This window comes from Muscardinus avellanarius (genome assembly GCF_963383645.1).
Source record: "Muscardinus avellanarius genome assembly, chromosome: 21".
Classification (NCBI taxonomy): Eukaryota; Metazoa; Chordata; class Mammalia; order Rodentia; family Gliridae; genus Muscardinus; species Muscardinus avellanarius.
In genome coordinates this window covers 7,337,249-7,360,783 of record NC_137807.1, presented here as the reverse complement: position 1 = coordinate 7,360,783, position 23,535 = coordinate 7,337,249, and the positions used below count along the sequence as shown (strand labels likewise).

The window sequence follows — 23,535 nt, the reverse complement described above, 5'->3', positions numbered from 1 at the left end:
GAACAGGCTTGAGCTATGTAGGAAGTCTGAAGTGCAGCTACAGCGTGAGGAGTGTGGTTAACAACATTGTACTGAGCAAAGAAAGGTCGCTGAGAGAATTTTAGGTGCTTTCACCAAACAAAAAGCAGCAGCTGTGAGATGATGGATGTGTTAATTTGCTTAATGTAGTAATCATTTCACAGTGCACATATATATAAAAACTTCAGCCGGGCGTGGTGGCGCACAGTTGTAATCCCAAGCGTTTATGAGGCTGAGACAGGAGGATCTCGCTTTGCCAACTGCCTCAGCTACAGCTTAGTGAGGCCCTTTGCAGCTCAGTGAGACGCTGTTTCAAAATAAAGAATTAAATATAAAAAGCAGAGCTGGGTGTGGCTCAGAGGTGGGATCCATTCCCAGTATCGCAAAAGAAGACAGAAAATCCCTTAATGTTGCACATCTCAAATAGATGCAATAATCTTTTTTTGAATGGATACATAACTTTGGCAAAAATAGAAGTCAGTTGCTCTTCAAAATGAGTGCTAGTGCCAGGTGTGGTGGTGCACACTCGTGATCTCAGTACTTGGGAGGTTGAGACAGGAGTATGGTAGCAGGTTCCTGGCCAACCAGAGCTACTTAGTGAGGCCCTCCACAACTTTGTGAGACCCTGTTTCAAAATAAAGAAAAAATATGCTGGGGTGTAGCTCAGAGGTAGAAGGCCCCTGGGTTCAATCCCCAGTACTTCCAAAAAAAAAAAAGTGCTCCTTTATGTTTTAATCAATGTGTTTGGAAGTGTTGTTTTCCCTTAAAAATTTGCTTACTGCATTTCCCATTCCTTAGTTTTATGGGTAAAACTTCTAATTGTCTTCTTCACTGAATTATGATTAGCTTTGTGGCCAAATAAAATTTTCTTTTGTGGTACTGAGGATGGAACCCAGGAGAGTCTACCTCTGAGCTACACCCCCAGCCTTATTTTTTATTCTTTATTTTGAAACACAGTTTTGCTGAGTTGCAAAAGGCCTCACTAAGTAAGTAGCTGAGGCTGGCCACAAACTGCAATCCTGTTTCAGCCTCCCAAATGCTGGGATTACAAGTGTGCGCCACCACACCTGGCTTGCACAAATAAATATTTAATAAATGTATTTTGTTGGGTAGGGTGGAGAGGTACACAACAGTAATCCTAGTACTTGGGAGACTAAGACAGGAGGATTGCAGGGTTGAGGCCAGCCTCAGCAATTTAGCAAGGACCTCAGCAATTTAGGAGACAATGTTTTTTTTTCAGGGGGGGGTCTAGAGATGAAACCTAGGAGCATTTGACCTCTTGAACTACACCCCCTACCCTATTTTTATTCTTTATTTTGAAACAGGGTCTCACTAAGTTGCAGAGGCCACTTAGTAGTTGAGGCTGTCTGCGAAGCATGATTCTCTGGTCTCAGCCTCCCGAATGCTGGGATGATAAGTGGTGCGGCACCACGCCCGGCTAAGGAGGCACTGTTTTAAAATAAAAATTAAAAAGCTTGTGATCCCAACGTCTGGGAAGCTGAGACAGGAGGGTCCAGACCGCAACCAACCTTAGCTACTTAGTTGAGGCCATGTGCAACTCATGGAGACCTTGTTTCAAAATAAAGAATAAAAAATAGGGCTGGGGGATGTAGCTCAGAAGTAGAATGCCACCGGGTCCCATCCCCAGACCGGGGGTGGGGGGGGGATTCTAGCTGGGTGTGGTGTTTGGTGCTCTCTTGTCATCTCAGTACTTGAGAGGCTGAGAAGGGGATTTTGGATTTGAGGACAGCCTCAGCTACTAAGTGAGGCCCTCTGCAACTTACTGAGACCTTGTTTCAAAATAAAAAATAGGGCTAGGGATGTAGCACCAAGGTAGAATGGGTTCAATCCCCAGTGCTGGGAAAAAAAAAAAAATCTGAAAGTGCTGGAGGTACAGCTCACAGGTAAAACGCCCCTAGATCAATCTCTGCTACTTTCCCACCTTGGCAAAAGAAAAGAAAAATTTATTGTTTGTTTGGTACTGGGGTGGAACCCAGGGGGCTTTTCTACCACTGGGCTATACTCCCAGACCTATTTTATACTTTATTTGGAAACAGGGTCTCACTAAGTTGCTGAGAGCCTCACTAAGTAGCTGAGGCTGGCTTTGAACCTGTGATCCTCCTGTCTCAGTCTCCTAAGTACTGGGATTACAAGCGTGCGCCACCATGTCAGGCTTATTTTAACATTTATTTCTGTGGCTGGCCTCCGACCTGCGATCTTCCTGTCTGCCTCCCACGTACTGGGATTATAGGCATGTACCACCAGGCTGCCACCATGATGTTTGTTTTGTTTTGTTTTTGTGATGAGGGATTGAACCCAGGGCCATTCTACCTCTAAGCTACATCCCCAGATCTATTTTATTTTTTTTATTTGGAAATAGGATCTTGCTAAGTTGCTGAGATCCTAAGTTGCTGAGGCTGGGCTTTAACCTGTGATTTCCTGTCTCAGCCTCCCAAGAATTGGGATTATAGGCGTGTGCTACCACGCCAGCCATCACCACTTTTCCCCCCTTTTTGGTACTGAGGATTGAACCCAGGACCCTTCTAACTCTGAGTTACACCCCTGACATATTTTTTTGTTTTGTTTTGTTTTGTTTTTGGTGGTGCTGGGGTTCCTAGAAACCCTTCTACCTCCAGGTTATACTCCCAGACCTATTTTACATTTTTATTTGGAAATAGGGTCTCTTAAGCCAGCGCGATCCTCCTGTCTCTGTCTTCTAAGTGCGGGGATTATAAGCGTGCGCCACCATGCCTGGCCTATTTTTTATTCTTTACTTTTGAAACACGGTCTCACTACATTGCTCTCACTAAGTTGTGGAGGACCTCACTAAGTAGCTGAGGCTGGCTGTGAACCTGTGATCCTCCTGTCTCAGCCTTCCATATCCATGGTGTTTTACTTTCTGACTGGGGTGTGAATGCCCCTGGATTCAATGCCCAGTACTAAAATGTCTGTTTACCTATGTATCTACATACACATACATACACACTTTCTGAAACATCTGAAAGCAGCCTGTGTATTTCCATATTTGTTGTTTAAGGAATTTATTTCTTGTTTTTATGCAGATTATCTTGATAATGGTAATAATAAAATGGCAATTCAGCAAGCAGATAAATTGTTGAAGAAACATAAGGATCTTCATTGTGCTAAGGTAAGTTCATTTGCCTTGAGTTACTTATTTTATGGGTTATATTTGTAATTCTTTACTTTTGGGGGGGTGGTACTGGGGATGGAACCCAGGGGCTTCTACCTCTGGACTATACTCTCTGACCTATTTTCTACTTTATTTGGAAACAGGGTCTCACAAAGTTGCTGAGAGCCTCACTAAGTAGCTGAGGCTGGCTTGGAACCTGTGCGATCCTCCTGCCTCAGCCTCCCAAGTGTGGGGATTACAAGCGTGCGCCACCACGCCCAGCTACTTTTTTATTGATATTGGAGGTTGAAATCGGAGGCATTCTAACTCCAGTCTATACCCCAGACCCCCCCCCCCCCCTCCTTTTTTTTGTGGTACTAGGGATGGAACCCAGGGTCATTCTACTTTTGAGCTATGCCTCCAGCCCTATTTTTATTCTTTATTTTGAAGCAGGATCTTAGTGAGTTGCAAAGGGCCTCACCAAGTAGTTGAGGCTGTCTGGGAACTGTGATCCTCCTGTCTCAGCCTCCCTTGTACAGAAATTCTAGGCGTGTTGCCACCAGCTCTGTAGGCCGTTTACCTTTATAGGCCATAAATGGTATTTAGTTGAAAACTGGCTGTTTATATTTTGGAATATTATGTACCTAATTTAAATACTTTATGCTCAGAGTCCTTTTACACAGTATTGTGTCCTACTAATATGACTGATAGAGGAAGGAATTTGGATCTGCTTATATTTTTAGTAAAAGTAGGTTTAGCTGAACAGAATTTCTGGGTATCCTTTACCACTTCTGCTTTCAGATTTGCTTTCTTTTCATTTTTCCTTTTCCTTTTAAAGCTGATTTTCTCCTTGCTGTCAGGTTTTAAAGGCAATTGGCTTACAGAGAACTGGGAAGCAAGAGGAAGCCTTCACCTTGGCCCAGGAGGTGGCAGCCCTCGAGCCCACAGATGACAACTCGCTGCAGGCACTGACCATTCTCTACCGGGAGATGCATCGGCGTATGTTTCTTTTTATTGCTTTTAAACTTGAGTTTAAGTGTTTGGATAGTTTTTATTTTTATTTTTTTCCGGTCCCAGGGATTGAGCCAAGGACTGGTCAGCCTCTGAGCTCCATCCTTCACCCCCTTAAAAAAAGTTTGTGCGTGGTAGTGCATCCTGTAATTTTAGTACTTGGAAAGTTGAGACAGGAGGATCACAGGTTCAAGGTAAGCCTCAGCAACTTAGTGAGGCCCTAGTCAAATTAGTGGGACCATTTTGCAAGCTGGAAAAAAAAATTAAAAATAGAGCCGGGGAAGGGGAGTAGCTCAGGGCCCAGTACCGCCACCAAAAACAAACAAACAAACAAATAAATAAATAAAAGCTGGGTGTGGTGGTGAGTGCCTGTAATTCCAGTACTTGGGAGGCTAAGACAGGAGAATTGCAAGTTCGAAGCCAGCTTTGGCTATTTAAGAGAGGGACTGGCAACTCAGACCCTGTTTTTATTTTATTTTTATTTATTTAATTTTTTTGCGTGTCTAAGGATGGAACCCAGGGACATTCGACCTCTGAGCTACATACACCTCCTGTCCTATTTTTTATTCTTTATTTGGAACATGGTCTTGCTTAGTTGCGGAGAACCTCACTAAGTAGCTGAGGCTGTGCGTGAACCACAATCCTCCGGTCTCAGCCTCCCGAATGCTGAGATTACAAACAGTGTGCCACCACGCCCAGCTAAGGCCCTGTTTTTAAATTAAAAGTAAAATAGGGCTGAAGGTATAGCTCAGCGGTAGAATTGCTATGGGTTCAATCTCCAACACTGCCCCTCCCCCCAAAAAAAAAAATGTTTGACGCAAGGTTTTGTGACGTTGCCCGGGCTGAGCTCAGACTTGTGAGGCCCCTCTGTTTCGCTTTGCCCAATTTGTTAACCATCACCTGTGTGGTTGGGAGTAGGTAGATTACTGCATTAGTCATGGTTTGTGAAGATTTTTGAAAAGAAAGTATAGTTTTCATGTATTAGGTTCCTTGAACTGACATGAAGATTAAAGTGGGCTCATGGGTGACATGATGATTTGCTAAATAGTCCTTAACCTTTTTGCTCTTTTTTAGGAGTGGGGGTTGTTCTGGGGATGGAACCCAGGGGCCTTCTACCTCTGGGCTCCACTCCCAGACCTATTTTGTATTTTATTTAGAATCAGGGTCTCACTAAGTCGCTGAGAGCCTCATAAAGTAGCTGAGGCTGGCTTCAAACCTGTGAAATCCTACTGTGTCAGCCTCCCAAGTACTGGAATTACAAGTGTGCACCACCACCACACCTGGCTTCACCTTTTTTTTTGTACTGGGGATGGAACCCAGGAGTATTCTATCTCTGAAATATACCCCAGCCCTATTTTATTCTTTTTGTTTTGAAACAGGGACTTGCTAAATTCCTCATGCTGGCCTCAAAAAACCCCGTGATCCTCCTTCTCAGCCTCCCAATGCCAGGATTATAGGCCCCACCTGGAAGATATTGTCTGTTGTAAATGTGATAAGGAGGCCTGACCTAATCCATGCTTCCCCAAAGACACCTAACCAAAAGAAGAGTAATAATCAGTGAGTTGAAGCAGATATTTTCTCATTATTAGGGGTGTTTTTTTTGAAGGGGTACTAAAGATTGAACCCAGCGGCGGTATACCCTTAAAGTACACTTTCACTCCCTTTTCTTATTTTTCTTATTTATTTATTTATTTATTTAGCATTAGCATTACTGGGAATGGAACCCAGGGGTTCTACCTCTGAACTATACCCACAGCCTTATTTTTTATTCTTTATTTTGAAACAGGGTCTCACTGAGTTGCAAAGGGCCTCACTAGGTAGTAGCTTAGGCTGTCCATGAACCACAATCCTCCTATCTCAGCCTCCCAAATGCTGGGATTACAAGCGTGAGCCATCACACCTGGCCCCTTTTATATATTTTTTTTACTTTGAAACAGGATCTACTGAAGTTGTTGAGGCTATCCTTGAACCTGTGATCTCCAGTCTCAGCCTTGAAAGTACTAGATTATAGGTGTGTTCCACCTCACCTAAAATGATACTTTTTCTTTTTTTTTTTTGGTACTGGGGATTGAAAGCAGGGGCATACTGTCTCTGAGCTATTCCCCTCTTTTTATTTTTATTTGTATTTATTTTTTGGTGGTACTGGGGTTCCTGGATGCCCTTCTACCTCCGGGCTACTCTCCCAGACATATTTTATACTTTTTTATTTTTGGAAACAGGGTCTCTTAAGCCAGCGCACCTGGCTTCGAACCTGCCCGATCCTCTTGTCTCCGCCTCCCAAGCGAGGGGATTACAAGCGTGTGCCACCACGCCCAGACTATTTTTTGTTTTTAAGCAAGGTCTTACTAGGTTGCTCAGAGTATCACTACTTGCTGAGGCTGTCTTTGAACCTGTGGTCCTCCTGTCTTAGCATCCCAAGTACTGGGATTCCAAGTGTGCACCATCACCTTCTTTAATGATAGGAGGCATCTATTTTTACTACGTAAGAAAAATTAAATGCTATGAGGTTTTATTATTATATTAATACACATAGTATATTACTTATATCATTATAAGAAGATATTAAATGATATGAGGATTTATTACTATAAAGTATTTATTAAATGCTTTAATTACTGGAGTATAATTGAATCTTATTTCTCTTTGTCTTAGCGGAGTTAGTTACAAAACTGTATGAGGCGGCTGTGAAGAAGGTTCCCAATAGTGAAGAGTATCACTCTCACCTCTTCATGGCGTATGCCAGAGTGGGAGAATACAAGAAAATGCAACAGGTAACTTGATCCCCAAACCTAGATAGAGAGAATGTGATTTAACTATAGTGTGTGTGTTGCATGCGTGTGTGAGTGTACACAGATTTAATTCAAGTATTTATCTTTGGGGATCAGCCAGCTTAGTTTTAAAATTTTTGTATTCATTTTTTTGTGTTACTTGGAATTGAGGCTTGAACACAGGGGCATTCTACTTCCGAGCTGCACCCCCACCCCTTTTTTTGTGTGTGTGTCCTTTATTTTGAAATAGGGTCTCACTAAGTTGTGGAGGGCCTCACTAAGTAGTTGAGGCTGGCCAAGGACCTGTGATTTTCCTGTCTTGGCCTCCCAAGTCCAGGGATGACAAGCGTGTGCCACCAGGCTTGGCTCATTAGCCAGTTTATTACATGGATTCTTTAAATGTTTTATTTGGGAAATAGTGGTTCTTTTTTAGCTTGGTGGTCTGTTTTGTTTAGTTGTACTATTGCTATTGAATTTTCAGAAAATGGGCAGAAACCCAGAGCAGAAAGTGAATAGGCTGCAGAGTAGTAACGTTACAGTTTGCGTCCAGTTTGTAAATTTAACTCTTCCTGGCCTGCTGAGACTTTTAAGTCTACCAGGGGAAGCCTTCCATTCTGGGACAGGGTTCTGTTTTGTCTGTATGAGGTAGCTTATTTGGTAGTTGTCACGTTTGAGGTGTTTTTTGTATACATTTGATGGAGCTTCATTTAGACACACGTGAACTAGTGTGTGGGTAAAGCTTGTCACGAGGGTGAAAGGGTCTGCATTACAAAGCTCACTTCTCAAAGAATTGAAACCTGTGCTGTGAAGCTCCTAAGTGCTAAGGATGTCAAGCTCGTGTATTTTGGGTCTTTCTCTGCAGGATTAGGGAATGAGCCCTTGGTAATGTACCAGAACCCAGGGGCATTCTATGTCCAAGCTATATCCCCTGCCCTATTTTTTATTCTTTATTTTGAAACAGGGTCTCACTGAGTTGCAGAGGGCCTCACTAAGTAGCTGAAGCTGTCCACAAACTGCGATCTTCTGCTCTCAGCCTCCCGAATGCTGGGATCACAAACGTGCTCCACCAGGCCTGACTCGTACTTTTTATTCTTTCTTTTGAAACAGAGTCTCACTGAGTTGCCAAAGGCCTCACTAGTTAAGGCTGGCCTTGAACCTCATCCTTTTGTCTCAGCCTCCCAAATGATGGCATTACACGCACGTGCTGTGAAGTCCAGCCTTTATCTTGTCTCATTCTGTACCTGGTTTTTTGTTTTTTTTTTAAACTGGGGTTCAAATTCAGGGCTTTATGCACGCCAGGCAATGCTCTAGGCCAGTTTTAAGTGCCCTCTGGAGAGGGAATCCATCTTTGTATCTTTGTCAGGATAGTTCCTTCCACTCCATGGGGCTTCATGTAATTTTGAAAGTGGAATGGTGATTTGTGAAAGATTAAAAGACATAAAGTAGAGCCAGGCGTGGTGGGGGTTCCACCCCAGTACCACCAAAAAAAAAAAAAAAGGCATAAAATAGCAGCTATGATAATTAACCCTTGATGTTCATATCTTCAAATACTAAATGGCTAATTATGGGCAGATTTTGTTATTCTTTAATAGGTCTACTTTACTCTTTTGTGTCTTATGTCCTTATTTTGAAGTATTTGCATATTATATACTTCACGCTTGTAATCCCTGCGCTTGGGAGGCGGAGACAGGAGGAATGAGCAGGTCCGAAGCCAGCCTTGCTGGCATTAGAGACCTTGTTTCCAAATAAAAAATATAAAATAGGTCTGGAAGTGTAGCCCGGAGGTAGAACAGTTCCATCCCCAGTACCACCAAAAAAACAAAAAAAAAATGCTTCTTTTTAAGCACAGTGTGGTGGCACATGCTTGCAATTGTAGTACTTGGGAGGCTGAGACAGGAGGATAGGGCTTCTCAGGCAGTCTTAGCTAATTAGTGAGGCCTTCTACAACTTAGACCCTGTTTCAAAAATAATTAAAAATTAGGGCATGGGGTATAGCTTGGAAGTAGAATTCCCCTGGGTTCAATCCCTAGTGCTGCAAAAGTAAAAATTAAAAAGAATGTTTATTTTATATTTTTTTATTTTGTGGATCTGGGGATGGAGCCCAGGTTCATTCGACATCCGAGCTAAACTCCCTGCCCTAATTTTTATGCTTTATTTTGAAACAGGGTCTCACTAAGTAGCTGAGGCTGGCCACAAACCACGATCCTCCTATTTCAGCCTCCCAAATGCTGGGATTATAAGCGTGCGCCACCACGCCTGACTTATTTTTTATTTTGAAACTGGGTCTCAGTAAGTTATGGAGGCCCTTAGTAGCTGGAGCTGTCCTTGAACCTGTGATTCTCCTGTCTTAGCCTCCCAAATACTGGGAGTACAAGCGTGTGCCACCATGTCTGTCTAAGAATTAGTTTCCTAATTATGTTTTAGTAATCCTTTTTTGTTTTTTGTTTTTGAGGGTCTGGGGATGGAACCCAGAGGCATTTGACCTCCGAGCTACACGCCCTACCCGATTTTTTAATTTGAAACAGGGTCTCACTTAGTTGCAGAGGGCCTCACTAAGTAGCTTAGGCTGTCCGGGAACCGCAGTCCTCCGGTCTTAGCCTCCCAAATGCTGGGATTACAAGCTTGTGCCACCACACCCGGCTCTGTTAGTAATCCTTTTTGGTTTTGACATTTTAATATATTACTGAACTTTTTTTTTCGTGGTACTGAGGATGGAACCCAGGGGCATTCTACCTCCAAGCTATACTCCCATCGCTATTTTTTGTACTTTATTTATTTATTTATTTATTTATTTATGGTGGTACTGGGGGTGGAACCCAGGGGCTTTCTACCTCCGGACTACACTCCCAGACCTTTTTTCTATTTTATTTGGAAACAGGGTCTCACTAAGTTGCTGAGAACCTCACTAAGTAGCTAAGGCTGGCTTCGAACCTGTGCGATCCTCTTCTTTCAGCCTCCCAAGCACGGGGATTACAAGCTTGCGCCACCACACCCTGCTTTGTACTTTATTTTAAAACAGGGTCTCACTGAGTTGCAAAGGGCCTCACTAAGTAGCTGAGGCTGGCCGCAAAGCACGATCCTCCTGTCTCAGCCTCCCAAATGCTGGGATAACATGCCCAACGTACTGAAACTATTAATTTGTTGTACTATAACTGTGTAAACTGTTGTCTTCCATAAAGTTTGCTGTTGATAGACATTCAAGTCTAATTTTGCATATGGTTGTATTGCAGTGTGTCCTAGAAATATTGGGTTTTATTTTTAGAAAAATATGTTTGAAAAAGCCAAATATTCATGAATGTAAAATTCACCTCTGATTACCTTTATTACTAGAGCCATCAAGGCACTTATACAGACGGGGTTATGAATGTGTTGCTGCCTGTGGGGAAGTTCTTGCTACGTGTCTAGAATATTAATCAGTCTCTGTATGGCTCTCTGTCTTTCAGGCTGGCATGGCTCTGTATAAGATTGTCCCTAAAAACCCTTACTACTTTTGGTCTGTGATGAGCTTAATTATGCAAGTGAGTATGCCATTCAAAATGGAAATAAGCTTTGTCTTTTCCATCATTGTAATTTAATGTATCTTCTGAACATTTTTGGGGAGTATATTGCAGTGTGTGTTAAAAGAGTATATTATCAGTTGACTTCCTGTACTGGGGATTGACTCGGGGATGGGCTCTATGCCACTGAGCCACATCCCCAGCCCACTCTTTTTATTTCTATTTTGAGACAAGGTCTTACTAAGTTGATGAGGCTGACATTGAACTGGTGATCCTTTTGCCCCCCAGCCTCCCAGGTACCTGGGTATTTTTCTTCTGGTGGTACTGGGGTTCTTGGAAACCCTTCTACCTCCGGGTTACACTCCCAGACCTATCATACACACACACACACACACACACACACACACACACACACACACACACACACATTTTTAAACAGGGTCTCTTAAGCTGGCTTTGAACCTGGACAATCCTCCTGTCTCTGCCTCCCAAGTGCAGGGATTACAAGCTTGTGTGCCACCACGCCCAGCTGATTTTTTTTTTTTTAATGGTACTAGGGATTGAATGCCAGGGGCATTCTACCTCTGAACCCTATTTTATTTTTATTTTGAAACAGGGTCTCACTAAGTAGACCTCACTAAGTAGTTGAATCTGGCTGCAAACCTGAGTTCCAACTGTCTCAGCCTCCCATGTACTGGGATTACAAGTGTGCTACCATGCCTGGCTATACCCCCAGCCCTATTTTTTAGTGTTTTTAAATTTTTAAAATTTTATTTATTTATTTATTTATTTATTTATTTATTTATTTATTTTTGTGGTACTGGTATTAGAACCCAGAGGCTTTCTACCTCTGGGCTATACTCCCAGCCCTATTTTATATTTTATTTGGAAACAGGGTTTAAGTTGCTGAGAGCCTCACTAAGTAGCTGAGGCTGGCTTCGAACCTATGCGATCCTCCTCTTTCAGCCTCCGGAGCGTGGGGATTACAAGCGTGTGCCACCATGCCCAGCGACCCAGCCCTATTTTTTATTCTTTATTTTGAAACAGGGTCTAACTGGGTTGCAAAGGCCTCACTAAGTAGCTGAGGCTGGCCGCAAAGCACGGTCCTCCTGTCTCAGCCTCCCAAATGCTGGGATAACATGCCCAATGTACTGAAACTATTAATTTGTTGTACTATAACTGTGTAAACTGTCCTCCTATGTCAGCTTCCCGAATGCTGTTTCAAGAGTGCGCCACCACCCCAGCTCTTGCTAAAATTTTGAGCCTTGCTTTGCAACTGTCATCCTCCTGTCTCAGCCTCCCAAGTACTTGCACATAGTCATGCATCATCACACCTGACGTTGGGGGTGTAGTAACACGCTCTTGATCAGTTCTGAGGCTGACCTCCAACCTGCAGTCCTCTGGTCTTAGCCTCCCATGTACTGGGATTATGGGTGTCACCACCACGCCTGGCCTGATGATAACCTTGATAGAAAATAACCCTCTTTACATGTTTTACATATTTCTAGGGAAATGTGTAAGTAGCCTTTTTTTTTTTTTTTTTTGTGGGTCTGGGGATGGAACCCAGGGGCATTCGACTTCTGAGCTACACCCCCTGCCCTATTTTTTATCCTTTATTTTGAAACCAGGTCTCACTGAGTTGGAGAGGGCCTCCCTAAGTAGCTGAAGCTGTCCGTAAACTGTGATCCTCCATCTCAGCTTCCCAAATGCTGGGATTATAAGCGTGCGCCACCACGCCTGGCTATAAGTAGCTTATTTAAACCATAGATCTAGCCGGGTGTGGTGGCGCACACTTGTAATCCCTGCTCTTGCCACGCTGGTTTAAGAGACCCTGTTTCCAAATAAAACCTATAAAATAGGTCTGGGAGTGTAGCCCAGAGGTAGACGGGCTTCCAGGAACCCCAGTACCACCACCACCTCCAAAAAAATTAAACCATAGATCATATTATGAAAGCTTAGTATTTTAAGAATATATGGGACCATATATATTTGCTTATTTTTTGTGGTTCTGGGATATGAATCAAGGGCATTCTACCTCTGAGTTTATACTCCTGGCCTTAATTTTTTATTTTTATTTTGAGACAGGGTTTCACAAATTGATGCTCATCTCATACTTGCTGATTTCTTTCCTTGAACCTGCCATCCTCCTGTCTTAACATCCCAAGTACTGGGGTTAAAGGTATATGCCACCATGCCCAGCTTCTTTTTGAGAAAATAGTCTCTCCAGTTGCTCAGTCTGGCCTGGAACCTGCAGTCCTCCTGCCTCAGCCTCCCCAGCCTTGAGGATTATAGCTGTGCACCATTATGCCTGGCAGGTGACGAATCTTTTTTTTTTTTTTTTTTTTTTGATGGTACTGGGGTACTGGGGTTCCTGGAAGCCCTTCTACCTCCGGGCTACACTCCCAGACCTATTTTTGCATTTTTATTTGGAAACAGGGTCTCCTAAGCCAACGCGCGGGGCTAGCTTCGAACTTGCGCGATCCTCCTGTCTCTGCCTCCCAAGCGCGGGGATTACAAGCGTGCGCCACCACGCCCGGCGACAGGTGACGAATCTTTAGGAGGGAAGTCTCTTTAAGGCACACTACCGTAATGAATCTCCCTGGTGACTCCAGTTAGGTCTGGTATTTGGTTAGCGTCAGAGTTATTATCTGCATGGTAAAATAAAGCAAGCAGGGGAGAAATTAGAATAAAGTATTTAGCTGGGGGTGGCGGTGCACACTTGTAATCCCAGTACTTTGAAGGCTGTGATGGGAGGACTTCACGGTCAAGGTCAGCTCCAGCAACTAGTTAGACTTCTGTCAACCTAGTGAGATCCTGTTTCAAATTAAAAAAAAAAAAAAAATAGGGCTGGGGATGTAGCTTTGAGATGTAATGTCATTAGGCTCAAACCCCAGTACCCCTCCCCCCACACTAAAACATTTATTTTTCTTCTAGTCTATTTCAGCACAGGATGAAAACCTCTCAAAAACAATGTTTCTACCCCTTGCTGAGAGAATGGTAGAAAAGATGGTAAAAGAAGACAAGATCGAGGCCGAGGCCGAGGTGAGCAATTTAAGTCTGGCTTCTGTGTTTTCATTATTTACAGTGACACAGCTTTGGTCTGCCGCAGCGTGTAGTGTTGCTGCTTTACTCTGGTTCAGTCTGGCGTTCCGTGCTGACGTCTGTGTGGCCGTGAACCCCAGAAGCCCCGTGCTGCGCGTAATCAGTGCTGAGCTGAGTTAGTGTGGGTGTCCAGCCGGAGGTGTATGTGAACGGGGCAAGTGTCTGTCATCTGATTATTACGATCATTATTATCGCATTTGAAGATCATGTTCTTTTCTGCTAAATAATTTTTAAGAATATATAAATGGCTATCTTCTTATTGGAAATGTCAATGGTTGCACTTATGATCGTTTCTTCTATAAGGTTGAACTTTATTATATGATCTTGGAACGGTTGGGAAAGTACCAGGAAGCCTTGGACGTCATTAGAGGAAAACTAGGAGGTACATTCAAAATACATATGTTTTTTTAACATGAAAACTGCTGACTGTAGAGAAGTTCTTTCTTATACAGAAATAAAAAGATATGCTTATACAGAAATAAAAAGATATGAAGACATAAGCCAGGTGTGGTGGTAAATGTCTCTGATACCAGTATGTAGGAAACTTGGGCAGGAGGATTGAGGGTGTGAGGCCAGCATAGGCCTCACACCCTCAATCCTCCTGCCCCATGTGGTGGTATATACCTTAATCCCTACACTTGGGAGGCTGAGACAGGAGGATAGTAGGGTTGTGGCCAGCTTCAGCTACTTAGTGAATCTCTCCACAACTTGGTGAGACCCTGTTTCAAAATAAAGAGTAAAAAATAGAGCTAAGGGTATAGTTTGGAGGTAGAATGCCCCTGGGTCAATCACCAGCACCACACAAAAAAGAAAAATAACTCAGACATCATGGCACATGCCTGTATTCCTAGTACATGGGAGGCTGAGACAGGAGGATTGCAAGTTTGAGGCCAGCTTTAATAACTTAGTGAAACCCTTTAAAATTTAGCAACACCCTGTATCCACAAAAGATAAAAAGGGTTGGGAGTATAACTTGAGTTAAAATGCCCTTGGGTTCAATCCCTGGTATTTCCTCCTTCAAAAAAATTGGAGCAAACCTAATTTGGTTAGAACTACAATCGTGTGTGTGTGTGTGTGTGTGTGTGTGTGTGTGTGTGTGTGTGTGTGTGTGTTGTACTGGGGATAGAACTCAGGCATTTTACCTCCAAGCTACACCCTCAACCGTATTTTACTTTTATTTTGAAACAGGTTCTTGCTAAGTTATGAGAGTCTTACTACTTGCTGAGACTATCCTTGAACCTGCAATCATCCTGTCTCATCCTCCTAATTATTGGGATTACAAGGGTCAGTCACCACGTCTGGCTCAGAACTATAGTCTTATCTGTTTCTAGCTAATTGGGAAGAGTTTGATTCATTTCTTTTTTTTATTTATTTTTTGTGGCACTGAGGATTGAACCCAGGGACATTCTACCTCTGAGCTGCACCCTCAGCCTGATTTTATTTCTTATTTAGAAACAGGATCTCACTAAGTTTTGGAGGGCTTCTCTAAATTGCCGAGGCTGGCTTTGGACATTTGACTTTCCTGTCTCAGCTTTTTTTCTTTTTTTTTCTTTTTTCCTTTTTTCTTTTTTTGGTGGTATTGGGCATGGAACCCAGAGGCTTTCTCTTTCCTTTTTAATTTTTTATTGGTGAATTATATTTATACATCATATTGGGGTAAAAAACTTGTGTGTACATACATGTATACATCACTGATTTAACTCCTACCCAGTTCCCACCCCATTCCCTCCCCGTCCCTCCTTCCCTTGCTTGGCTTAGTGGTTGACTTCGATATGTTTAAGTACATTGTGTGTTTTCGAGATTTTCCTCTCCCCCCTCCTTTCTCCTTTTTTAGATTGCCTGTTTGCTCATCCCCAGAGGCTTTCTCCCTCTGGGCTACACTCCCAGACCTATTTTATTTTTTTTATTTGGAAACAGGGTCTCACTAAGTTGCTGAGAGCCTCACTAAGTGTATCTGAGGCTGGCTTTGAACCCGTGCGATCCTCCTGTCTCAGCCTCCCAAGCGTGGGGATTACAAGCGTGCGCCACCACGCCCGGCTCAGCTTTTTTTGGGGGGGGGGGGTTGCTGGGGATGGAACCTGGGGAATTCTGCCTCTGAGCTACACCCTCAGCTCAGGTTTTTATTTTTTATTTTAAAGCTGGATCTCACTGAGTTGGAAAGGGCCTCACTAAGTAGCTGAGGCTGGCCGCAAACTGCGATCCTCCTGTCTCAGCCTCCCAAATGCTGGGATGACAAGCGTGCGCCACCACGTCCGGCTCTGCCTTTTTTTTTTATTTTCCACCTAAAATATCAGTATTAATAAAAAGATCACTTATCCTATTGCAGTCCAGTCCACTTCGATATCTTTGATGTTTCACAATGGTATAGATTGGCTAAATTGACCAATTCCTAGATGCTGTTTGGGATTTTAAGTATATTCCACATGTTGAATCTTCAGCCCAGTATGTTGTGGATCCTTGTATTCTACCAAGAAAATGATGATAAAAAGTCTTCAAATGTACTTTTTAAAGCCAGGCTTGGTGATGCATGCCTGTAATCCCAGTTATTTTGGAGGTTGAGTCAGAATTGTGAGTTCAAAGCCTTCCTGGGTAACATATCCAGATCTTGTCTCAAGAAAAAGAAATAAAGAGAAAAGGAGTTTTTTTTTCTTTAGTAAAAACAATCTTTTAAAATATATATATATATATATATATATATATATTTAATATACATATATTTAATATATGTATATATATAGTGGGTCTGGGGATGGAACCCAGGGGCATTCGACTTCCGAGCTACACCCCCAGCCCTATTTTTTCTTTATTTTGAAACGGTCTCATTAAGTAGCTGAGGCTGTCCTCAAACGGCGATCCTCCTGTCTCAGCTTCCCAAATGCCAGGATTAAAAGTGTGCACCACCACGCCCAGCTAAAACATCTTTTAACATAGTGGTCCTTTCCTTTTTTTTTTTGTTCCTGGTCTGGTGCTTTGAACTCGGGCGTTCTACCTCTGAGCTACACCATCCTTTTAGTTTTGTTTTAAAACAGGATCTCACTAGGTTGTTGGGTCTCACTAATTGGCTCATGCTGGTGTCCAACCTGCTCTCCTTCTGTCTCAGCCTCCCAGTTATCAGGATTACCGGTGTGTGTCATCTCACCAAGCACCCCAGGACCTTTTTATCTTTTGTGTTACTAAGTTGCTGAGGCTGGCCTTGAATCTAGGATGTACCTGTCTTAGCCTCCCAGGTATAGGAATTCAGCTGTGTGCCGCCATGCCTGGCTAGTGGTCCCAATTTCTAGGAGAGTGAATAAGAAAATGCAACGTTCTTTTTTTCTTATGATTGGACTTTTTTCTGGCTTTGAGTAGAAATGAAACGAGCTCATCACCTTTTATGACTTTTTAATTCTAGAGAAATTGACAAGTGAGATTCAGAGTCGGGAAAATAAGTGCATGGCGATGTACAAGAAGCTGAGCAGGTGGCCAGAGTGCAATGCCCTTTCCCGGCGCCTCTTACTAAAGAAGTGAGTAGATGGCTGCTTTTTGTAGAAAGAGACTATAGTGAGGAGATTTCTAGGCATCGAGAATTCTTGAGTAGTTGTTTTCCGGATGTTTTTTAAAAATATTTCAGTGAACCCTCGTCTTTCAGTTAAGGGAATAGTGGAGCTTGCACCAACACTGTGGTGCTGAATGCAGCCCAGGTGTTGAGAGTGAGTGCTGACAGTTAGGACTCGGGCAGATCCAGTGTTGGCCTTTTGAGGCTTCCTTTCTGTCAACATACCACTTCTATTTTTGAAGTGCTGATGTGGGAGTTTTCTTTAAGAATATTACTTTTCTGGACCTGGACATTTTATTGAAGGGAAGGATAATATCTTAAATGTTTTTTACTTTAAAATGCCCATGAACACTACATTTTTAGGGCTGCAGAGGAAGCCCAGAGGGCTGGGTGGGCCATTTCTACCATACACGAAAATCACACTCAAAACACAAGTTGGCGTCATGGTTCCTGAGGCAGGTCTGTCACCACTTGGTTTTAATCCTCTGTGCCCATTCAATCTGATTTTAGCTCAGATGACTGGCAATTCTATCTGACTTATTTCGATTCTGTCTTTCGACTGATTGAAGAGGCCTGGACTCCTCCTGCTGAAGGGGAACAGTAAGTCGTCTTCCTTCCTGAATTACAACACAGTCAATACTGTATAGCCAAGGATTTCATTGAAGCCAACTGAATTCTCTTTCTGTGTCTCTTAATAGCTTATCCCTTTCAAAGTTTAAGAGAATGTCCTGCACCTTTTTGTAAGGTGCTGGATTGAACCCGGAATTGTGTGGTGTACCGCCACGCCCGGCCTTACCCTCTTTTTTAAGACAAACGTAAACATAATCTTATTCCTGAATAAAAATCATAATCACAGTCTTGCTACTGAAGAAGTCTAGCGCTGTGAGTTCCCAGATGTCCTTCCATTTGGTGTCTTTCCCTCCAGATTTATTTCTGCCCATATTTTAACATAATTATTATTGGAAAGTAGGGTTGTGTGCTGGGTGTGGTGGTGCATACTTGTAGTCTCAGTATTTGGGAGGCTGAGAAAAGAAGGCAGGATTTTTTTTTTTGGGGGGGTGGGGGGGACTGAGAATTAAACCCAGGGACATTCGACCTCTGAGTCCTATTTTTATTCTTTAATTTGAAACAGGGTCTTCCTAAGTTGCAGAGGGCCTCACTAAGTAGCTGAGGCTGGCTTTGAAGCTGCCATCCTCCTGTTAAAGCCTCTCAGGTACTGGGATTACATGTGTGCACCACCATGCCTATCTGCATATTATTTATTTATTTATTTATTTTGATGTGGTGCTGGGAATCAAACCCAAAGCTTTTCCTTATGTTGGGTAACTAGTCAACCATTGAGCTATACCCCCAGCCCAAATGGGAATTTTTTTTTAAAAGTGAATACAGACATAAGATATAAGATCCCAATTGTGGTTTCTGGACTCTAGCTTAGTTGTAAGTTGTGGACTTAGCACGCGTAAGGCCCTGGGTATACTCCCCAGCACCACACAACACCCGTGATGCCACTCATGAGGCAGTGTTGACTTCATAATATTAACTAAGTCATCTACTTTTTCTCAGCCTTAATTCTTCTTTTTTTTTTTCTTTTTTTCTTTTTGTTACTGGGAATGGAACCCAGGAGCACTCTACCTCTCAGCTACATTCCCAGTCCTATTTTTAACTTTTATTTTTTATGTTTGAAACAGGGTCTCACTTTGTTTCAGAGGGCCTCTCACTAAGTAGCTGAGGCTGTCCACAAACCGTGATCCTCCTTTCTCAGCCTTCTAAATGCTGGGATTGTAAGCATGTAAAAAATATGTTAAGAAAAATTATTATTTTTTTTTAGGTACTGGGATGGAAACCCGGGGCATTCTATCTCCAATATACACCCCCAGCCCTATATTTTATTCTCTATTTGGAAAAAGGGTCTCACTGAGTTGCCGAGAGCCTCAGTAAATAGCCAAGGTTGACTTCAAACCTACGCAGTCCTCTTGTGTCAGCCTGGGCTCCAGCACGCCCAGCTCTTATTCTTTATTTTGAAACAAGGTCTCATGGAGTTGAAAAGGCCTCACTAAATACCTGAGGCTGGCCTCGAACTGTGATTCTCTGGTCTCTGCCTTCTAAATTTTAGGATTACAAGTGTGCACCACCAAGCCCAGCTACTCAACCTTTGTTCTTCAAGCAATAAAATTTGCTTCTATTTTTGGGTAGTATTCCATATATATCCAATTACTCATTTTTTTTTTTTAAGAAAGAAGTAAGGTGGTTAATCATTCTATAGTTATCAAATGTCAAAATTGGGAATAATTTTTAAACTGTTATTGTTAGAGTATGCTTTTAGTTCTCTTTTATCCTTATTTTTATTTTCTTATCATTTCTATTCCTTATTTTTAATTAGTTTATTATCAAATTAAGCTTGACTTTAAACTCTGAGGAAGGGTGGTGGAGGCAGTAAAATACCTCTCGTGTGTTCACACCCAGCTCTTTAGAAGGAGAAGTACATTATTCTGCAGAAGAAGCTGTGAAATTTATAGAAGATCGGATAACAGAAGAATCGAGAGGTCCTCGCCATCTCCGAGGGCCGCATCTAGCTAAACTGGAGCTCATTCGGCGTTTACGAAGTCACGGCTGCAATGACGAGTACAAACTGGGTAAGACACCGCGTGGTGTTTGGAAACCCTGGGCAAGATTCAGGGGTACCCGGTACCTTAGTGTGGCATTCACGTCTGAGTCCTGCAGTGGCAAAGTCACCTTGGAGGAGGAAACACCCTCCTCACACGAAGGTAATACTAAGGGTCACTTACCAGATTAGTCCTCCGTCACACACTCAACGCGGCTTAGTAGTCACGTCTCCCTATTTCATCACTGTCTTTGCTGACCTGGCAAAGTCAAGACAGTTTCAAATTGCTACTTTTATAAACATTTCAGAACTTCATGAAGTAGATGACAGTTTTCTTCAGAATCTATCCCCGAGCACTCATGACTGTCCATACAAGAATGCTACAGGGAGAGCAAACAGTGAGGCCTGAAGAGCCCGGAGGACGGCCGGCGAAGCCTGAGACGCTCCCGCCAGGCACCTCGCGGTCTGAGGCGCCGCCCACCAGGCTGTTGTACGGTGCTAGCTCATGACTGCTGCAAAATGAGCAGCTAATTTTCACACCAAGAACCAGCTTACAGTTTTAATTATACATTGAATTTGCTTAAATTTGAGATAATAAACTCATTCTTTTCAGCTTCATCTAGAGAGAAAGATCCAAAGAAACTGTCCCCCATGTTTATCATTATAAATTTGGTCCTTGTTAAAAGTTGATGGAGATGCTGGGTGTGGCGGGGCACGCTGGTAATGCCAGTACTTAGGAGGCTGAGACAGCACGATACGTGCTTGCAGCCAACCTCAGCTACTTAGGCTCCCCGCAACTTAGTGAGACTCTGTTTCAAACTAAAGAAGTTAAAAATAGGAGCCGGGCATGGTGGCGCACGCTTGTAATCCCAGCATTTGGGAGGCTGAGACAAGAAGATAACGATTTGCAGACAGCCTCCGCTACTTAGTGAGGCCCTTTGCAACTCACTGAGACCCTGTTTCAAAATAAAGAATAAAAAAATAGGGCTGGGGGTGTAGCTCATAGGTCAAATGCCCCTGGGTTCCATCCCCAGACCCATAAAAAATAAAATAAAATAAGTAAAATAAAATAAGCTAGCTGAGAGTCTGGCTTAGAGGAAGAATGCGCCAGGGTTCAATCCCCAGTACTAACCCTCTAAAACAAAAGCATTTGTTTATTTTGAAATTGGTAAGCCATCTTCCAGACTTTTTTTTTTTTTTTTTTTTTTTTTGTGGTGGTGCTGGGGTGGAACAGAGGGACATTCTACCTCCAGCCTGAACCTCCTCCAGCCATATATATATATATATTGGTGGTACTGGGGATGGAAACCAGGGGTCTTCTACCTCTGGGCTACACCCCAGACCTATTTTATATTGTATTTGGAAACAGGGTCTCTTAAGCCAGTTGAGGCTGGCTTTGAACCTGCATGATCTTCCTGTCTCAGCCTCTCAAGTGTGGGGGTTACAAGCGTGCACCACCATGCCCGGCTTGCAGCCCTATTTTTTATTCTTTCTTTTGAAGCAAGGTCACTAAGTTGCAGAGGGCCTCACTAAGTAGCTGAGGTTGTCTGGAAACCCAAGCTCCTCCTGTCTCAGCCTCCCAAGTACTGGGATCACATGCGTGTGCCATCATGCCTCACAGCATCCCTCTTTCTTATTTTGACTCCCATGCAGGCCTTAAACTAACTGAAATGATTTTTTCTTTTTCTTTTTGTGGTACTAGAGATGAAACCCAGGGGCTTTCTACCTCTGGGCTATACTTCTAGACCTATTTTATACGTTATTTGGAAACAGGGTCTCACTAAGTTTCTGAGAGCCTCACTCAGTAGCCAAGGCTGGCTTTGAACCTTTGCGATCCTCCTGTCTCAGCCTCCCCAGTACTAGGATTACAAGCGTGCACCACCATACCCGGCTAATAAATGTTTTCAAGTTATATTTTTCAGCTGGGTGTGGTGGCACATGTCTGTAATTCCAGTGCTGGGGAGGCTAAGACAGTAGGATTGTAGGTTTGAAGATAAAGGTGGTAACGTAGCAAGACACTGTTTTGGAAAAATAAAAAGGGCCAGGGGTGTAGCCCTGAAGTAGAGCCCTCCTTGGTTCAATCTTCAGTGCTACCAGAAATAAAAAGAGATCTCATTTAAATTAGGAATTGCTTCAGTCTGCAAATAATTGAGTGATTTTTTCCCCCCCTCATATCTTAGGTGACCCAGAGGAATTAATGTTCCAGTATTTTAAAAAGTTTGGGGATAAACCATGTTGTTTTACAGACCTTAAGGTGTTTGTTGACCTCTTGCCTGCTACACAGTGTACAAAAGTAAGTACATTTGGGTTGTCGGGAGCTTCTGTTTATTGAAGCTAGACTAGGGATTTGGGCCTTCTGTGTGTGTTGGGGCAGTGGGCTTGCGGTAGCGCAGTGACGGCCCTAGCAAGCCAAGGGCTACAAGTGCTGTCGCCTTGGGGTTCAGTTTCTTTTTACCATCGAGATACATCCCCATCCATTATGGTTTTTATTTTGAAAGAGCGTCTTGCCAAGTTGCCAGGGCTGGTCTTGACTTTGTAATTCTTCCTCTCTCTCCGGAGTTGCCGGGAGTATAGATGTGCACCCCCACTCCCAGCTGAAATCTCAGCTTTGAGTAAGGTCAAACCGCAATAAAACGAAATCCTTTACAGACGATTGGATTCTCCTTTAAAAACAAATAGATGGTTTTATTTTAGCTGCATATGGCTTGTAATCCCAGTACTTCGAGAGCTGAGACCCTGGCTTCCATTTGTAGCCAACCTCAGCTACTTAGGCCCATCGCAACTTAGACCCTCTTTCAAAATAAAGAATAAAAATAATGGTAGTTCAGAGGTAAATGCCCCTGGGTTCTACCCTCAGTACAGCCAAAAAAAGAAAAAAAAAAAAAAAAAGAAAGAAAGAAAGAAAAAGAAGAAAATAGGGTAGGGTTTGGGTGTAGCCCAGAGGGAAAATAGTCTTGAGTTCTATCTCCAGGACCATAAATTAATAATTAAAAGGGCTAGGAGTGTAGTTCAGAGATAGAATACTCCTGGGTTCAATCCTTAGTACCACAAACACACACATGCGTGCGCGCATTTTATTTTGGCCTCATTGTAGATTTATGGGGTTGTAAGAAATAACTGGAGAGATCTCATATGCCCTTCTTCAACTTTGCCCCAATGGCAACATGCTGTTTAATCATAAGGAAAATGATGTTGATGTAATCTTCTCGTTTTATTCACGTATCAGCTTTGAGGTACATGTGTGTGGCATCTACGAAATACAATATGTAGTGCACATGGATATCTGTGTCCACCCCTTCATTCAGGATACAAAATGGCTCTACCATCTGAATCCCATACTCTACTTTTATACCCATAGCCACTTTTCTGTACCTTTTCCTCCCTCATCTCTCTGGGGAACTGCTAATGTATTTCCCATCTCTGTAATGTCTGTGTGTGTGTATGGGCGTGTGGTACCTGGGATTCAGCCCAAGGGCATTCTCCTGACTGATGCCTCCAGCCCTATTTTATTTTTTATTTTGAAACAAGGTCTTGCTAGAGTGATGAGAATCTCACTGCTTGCTGAGGCTGTGCTCAAACCTGCAACTCTCCTGACTCAGCTTCCCACGTTCTCTGATTACAAGTGTATGGCACCACACCCAGCTTCATTTTGTCATTTTAAGACTATTGTGTAGTAATCCCAGTACTTGGGAGACTGAGGCAAGAGCGTCACAGTTCATGGCCGGCCTCAGCTACTTAGGAAGGCCTTCTGCAACTTATTGAGCCCTTGTTTCAAAATAAAGAATAAAAAATGGGGATGAGGTATAGCTCAGAGGTAGAATAACCCTGGGTTCCATCCCCAGCACCACACACACACACGCGCGCATGCGCAC

At 43.0% G+C, this 23,535-nt stretch overlaps 1 protein-coding gene across 1 annotated transcript in view; it reads left to right on the top strand.

The window, feature by feature from the left end:
- NAA25 (N-alpha-acetyltransferase 25, NatB auxiliary subunit) overlaps positions 1-23,535 on the top strand; it is a gene marked incomplete at its 3' end in the record, with an annotated part of 59,727 nt that overhangs the window by 5,007 nt on the left and 31,185 nt on the right. The window contains exons 2-11 of the mRNA XM_080717668.1: positions 3,081-3,166; positions 4,009-4,147; positions 6,812-6,930; positions 10,371-10,445; positions 13,359-13,466; positions 13,830-13,908; positions 16,918-17,029; positions 17,572-17,661; positions 19,525-19,694; positions 21,844-21,956. Coding sequence (XP_080573794.1) covers positions 3,081-3,166; positions 4,009-4,147; positions 6,812-6,930; positions 10,371-10,445; positions 13,359-13,466; positions 13,830-13,908; positions 16,918-17,029; positions 17,572-17,661; positions 19,525-19,694; positions 21,844-21,956 — 1,091 coding nt within the window. The remainder of the gene's footprint in view (positions 1-3,080; positions 3,167-4,008; positions 4,148-6,811; positions 6,931-10,370; positions 10,446-13,358; positions 13,467-13,829; positions 13,909-16,917; positions 17,030-17,571; positions 17,662-19,524; positions 19,695-21,843; positions 21,957-23,535) is intronic.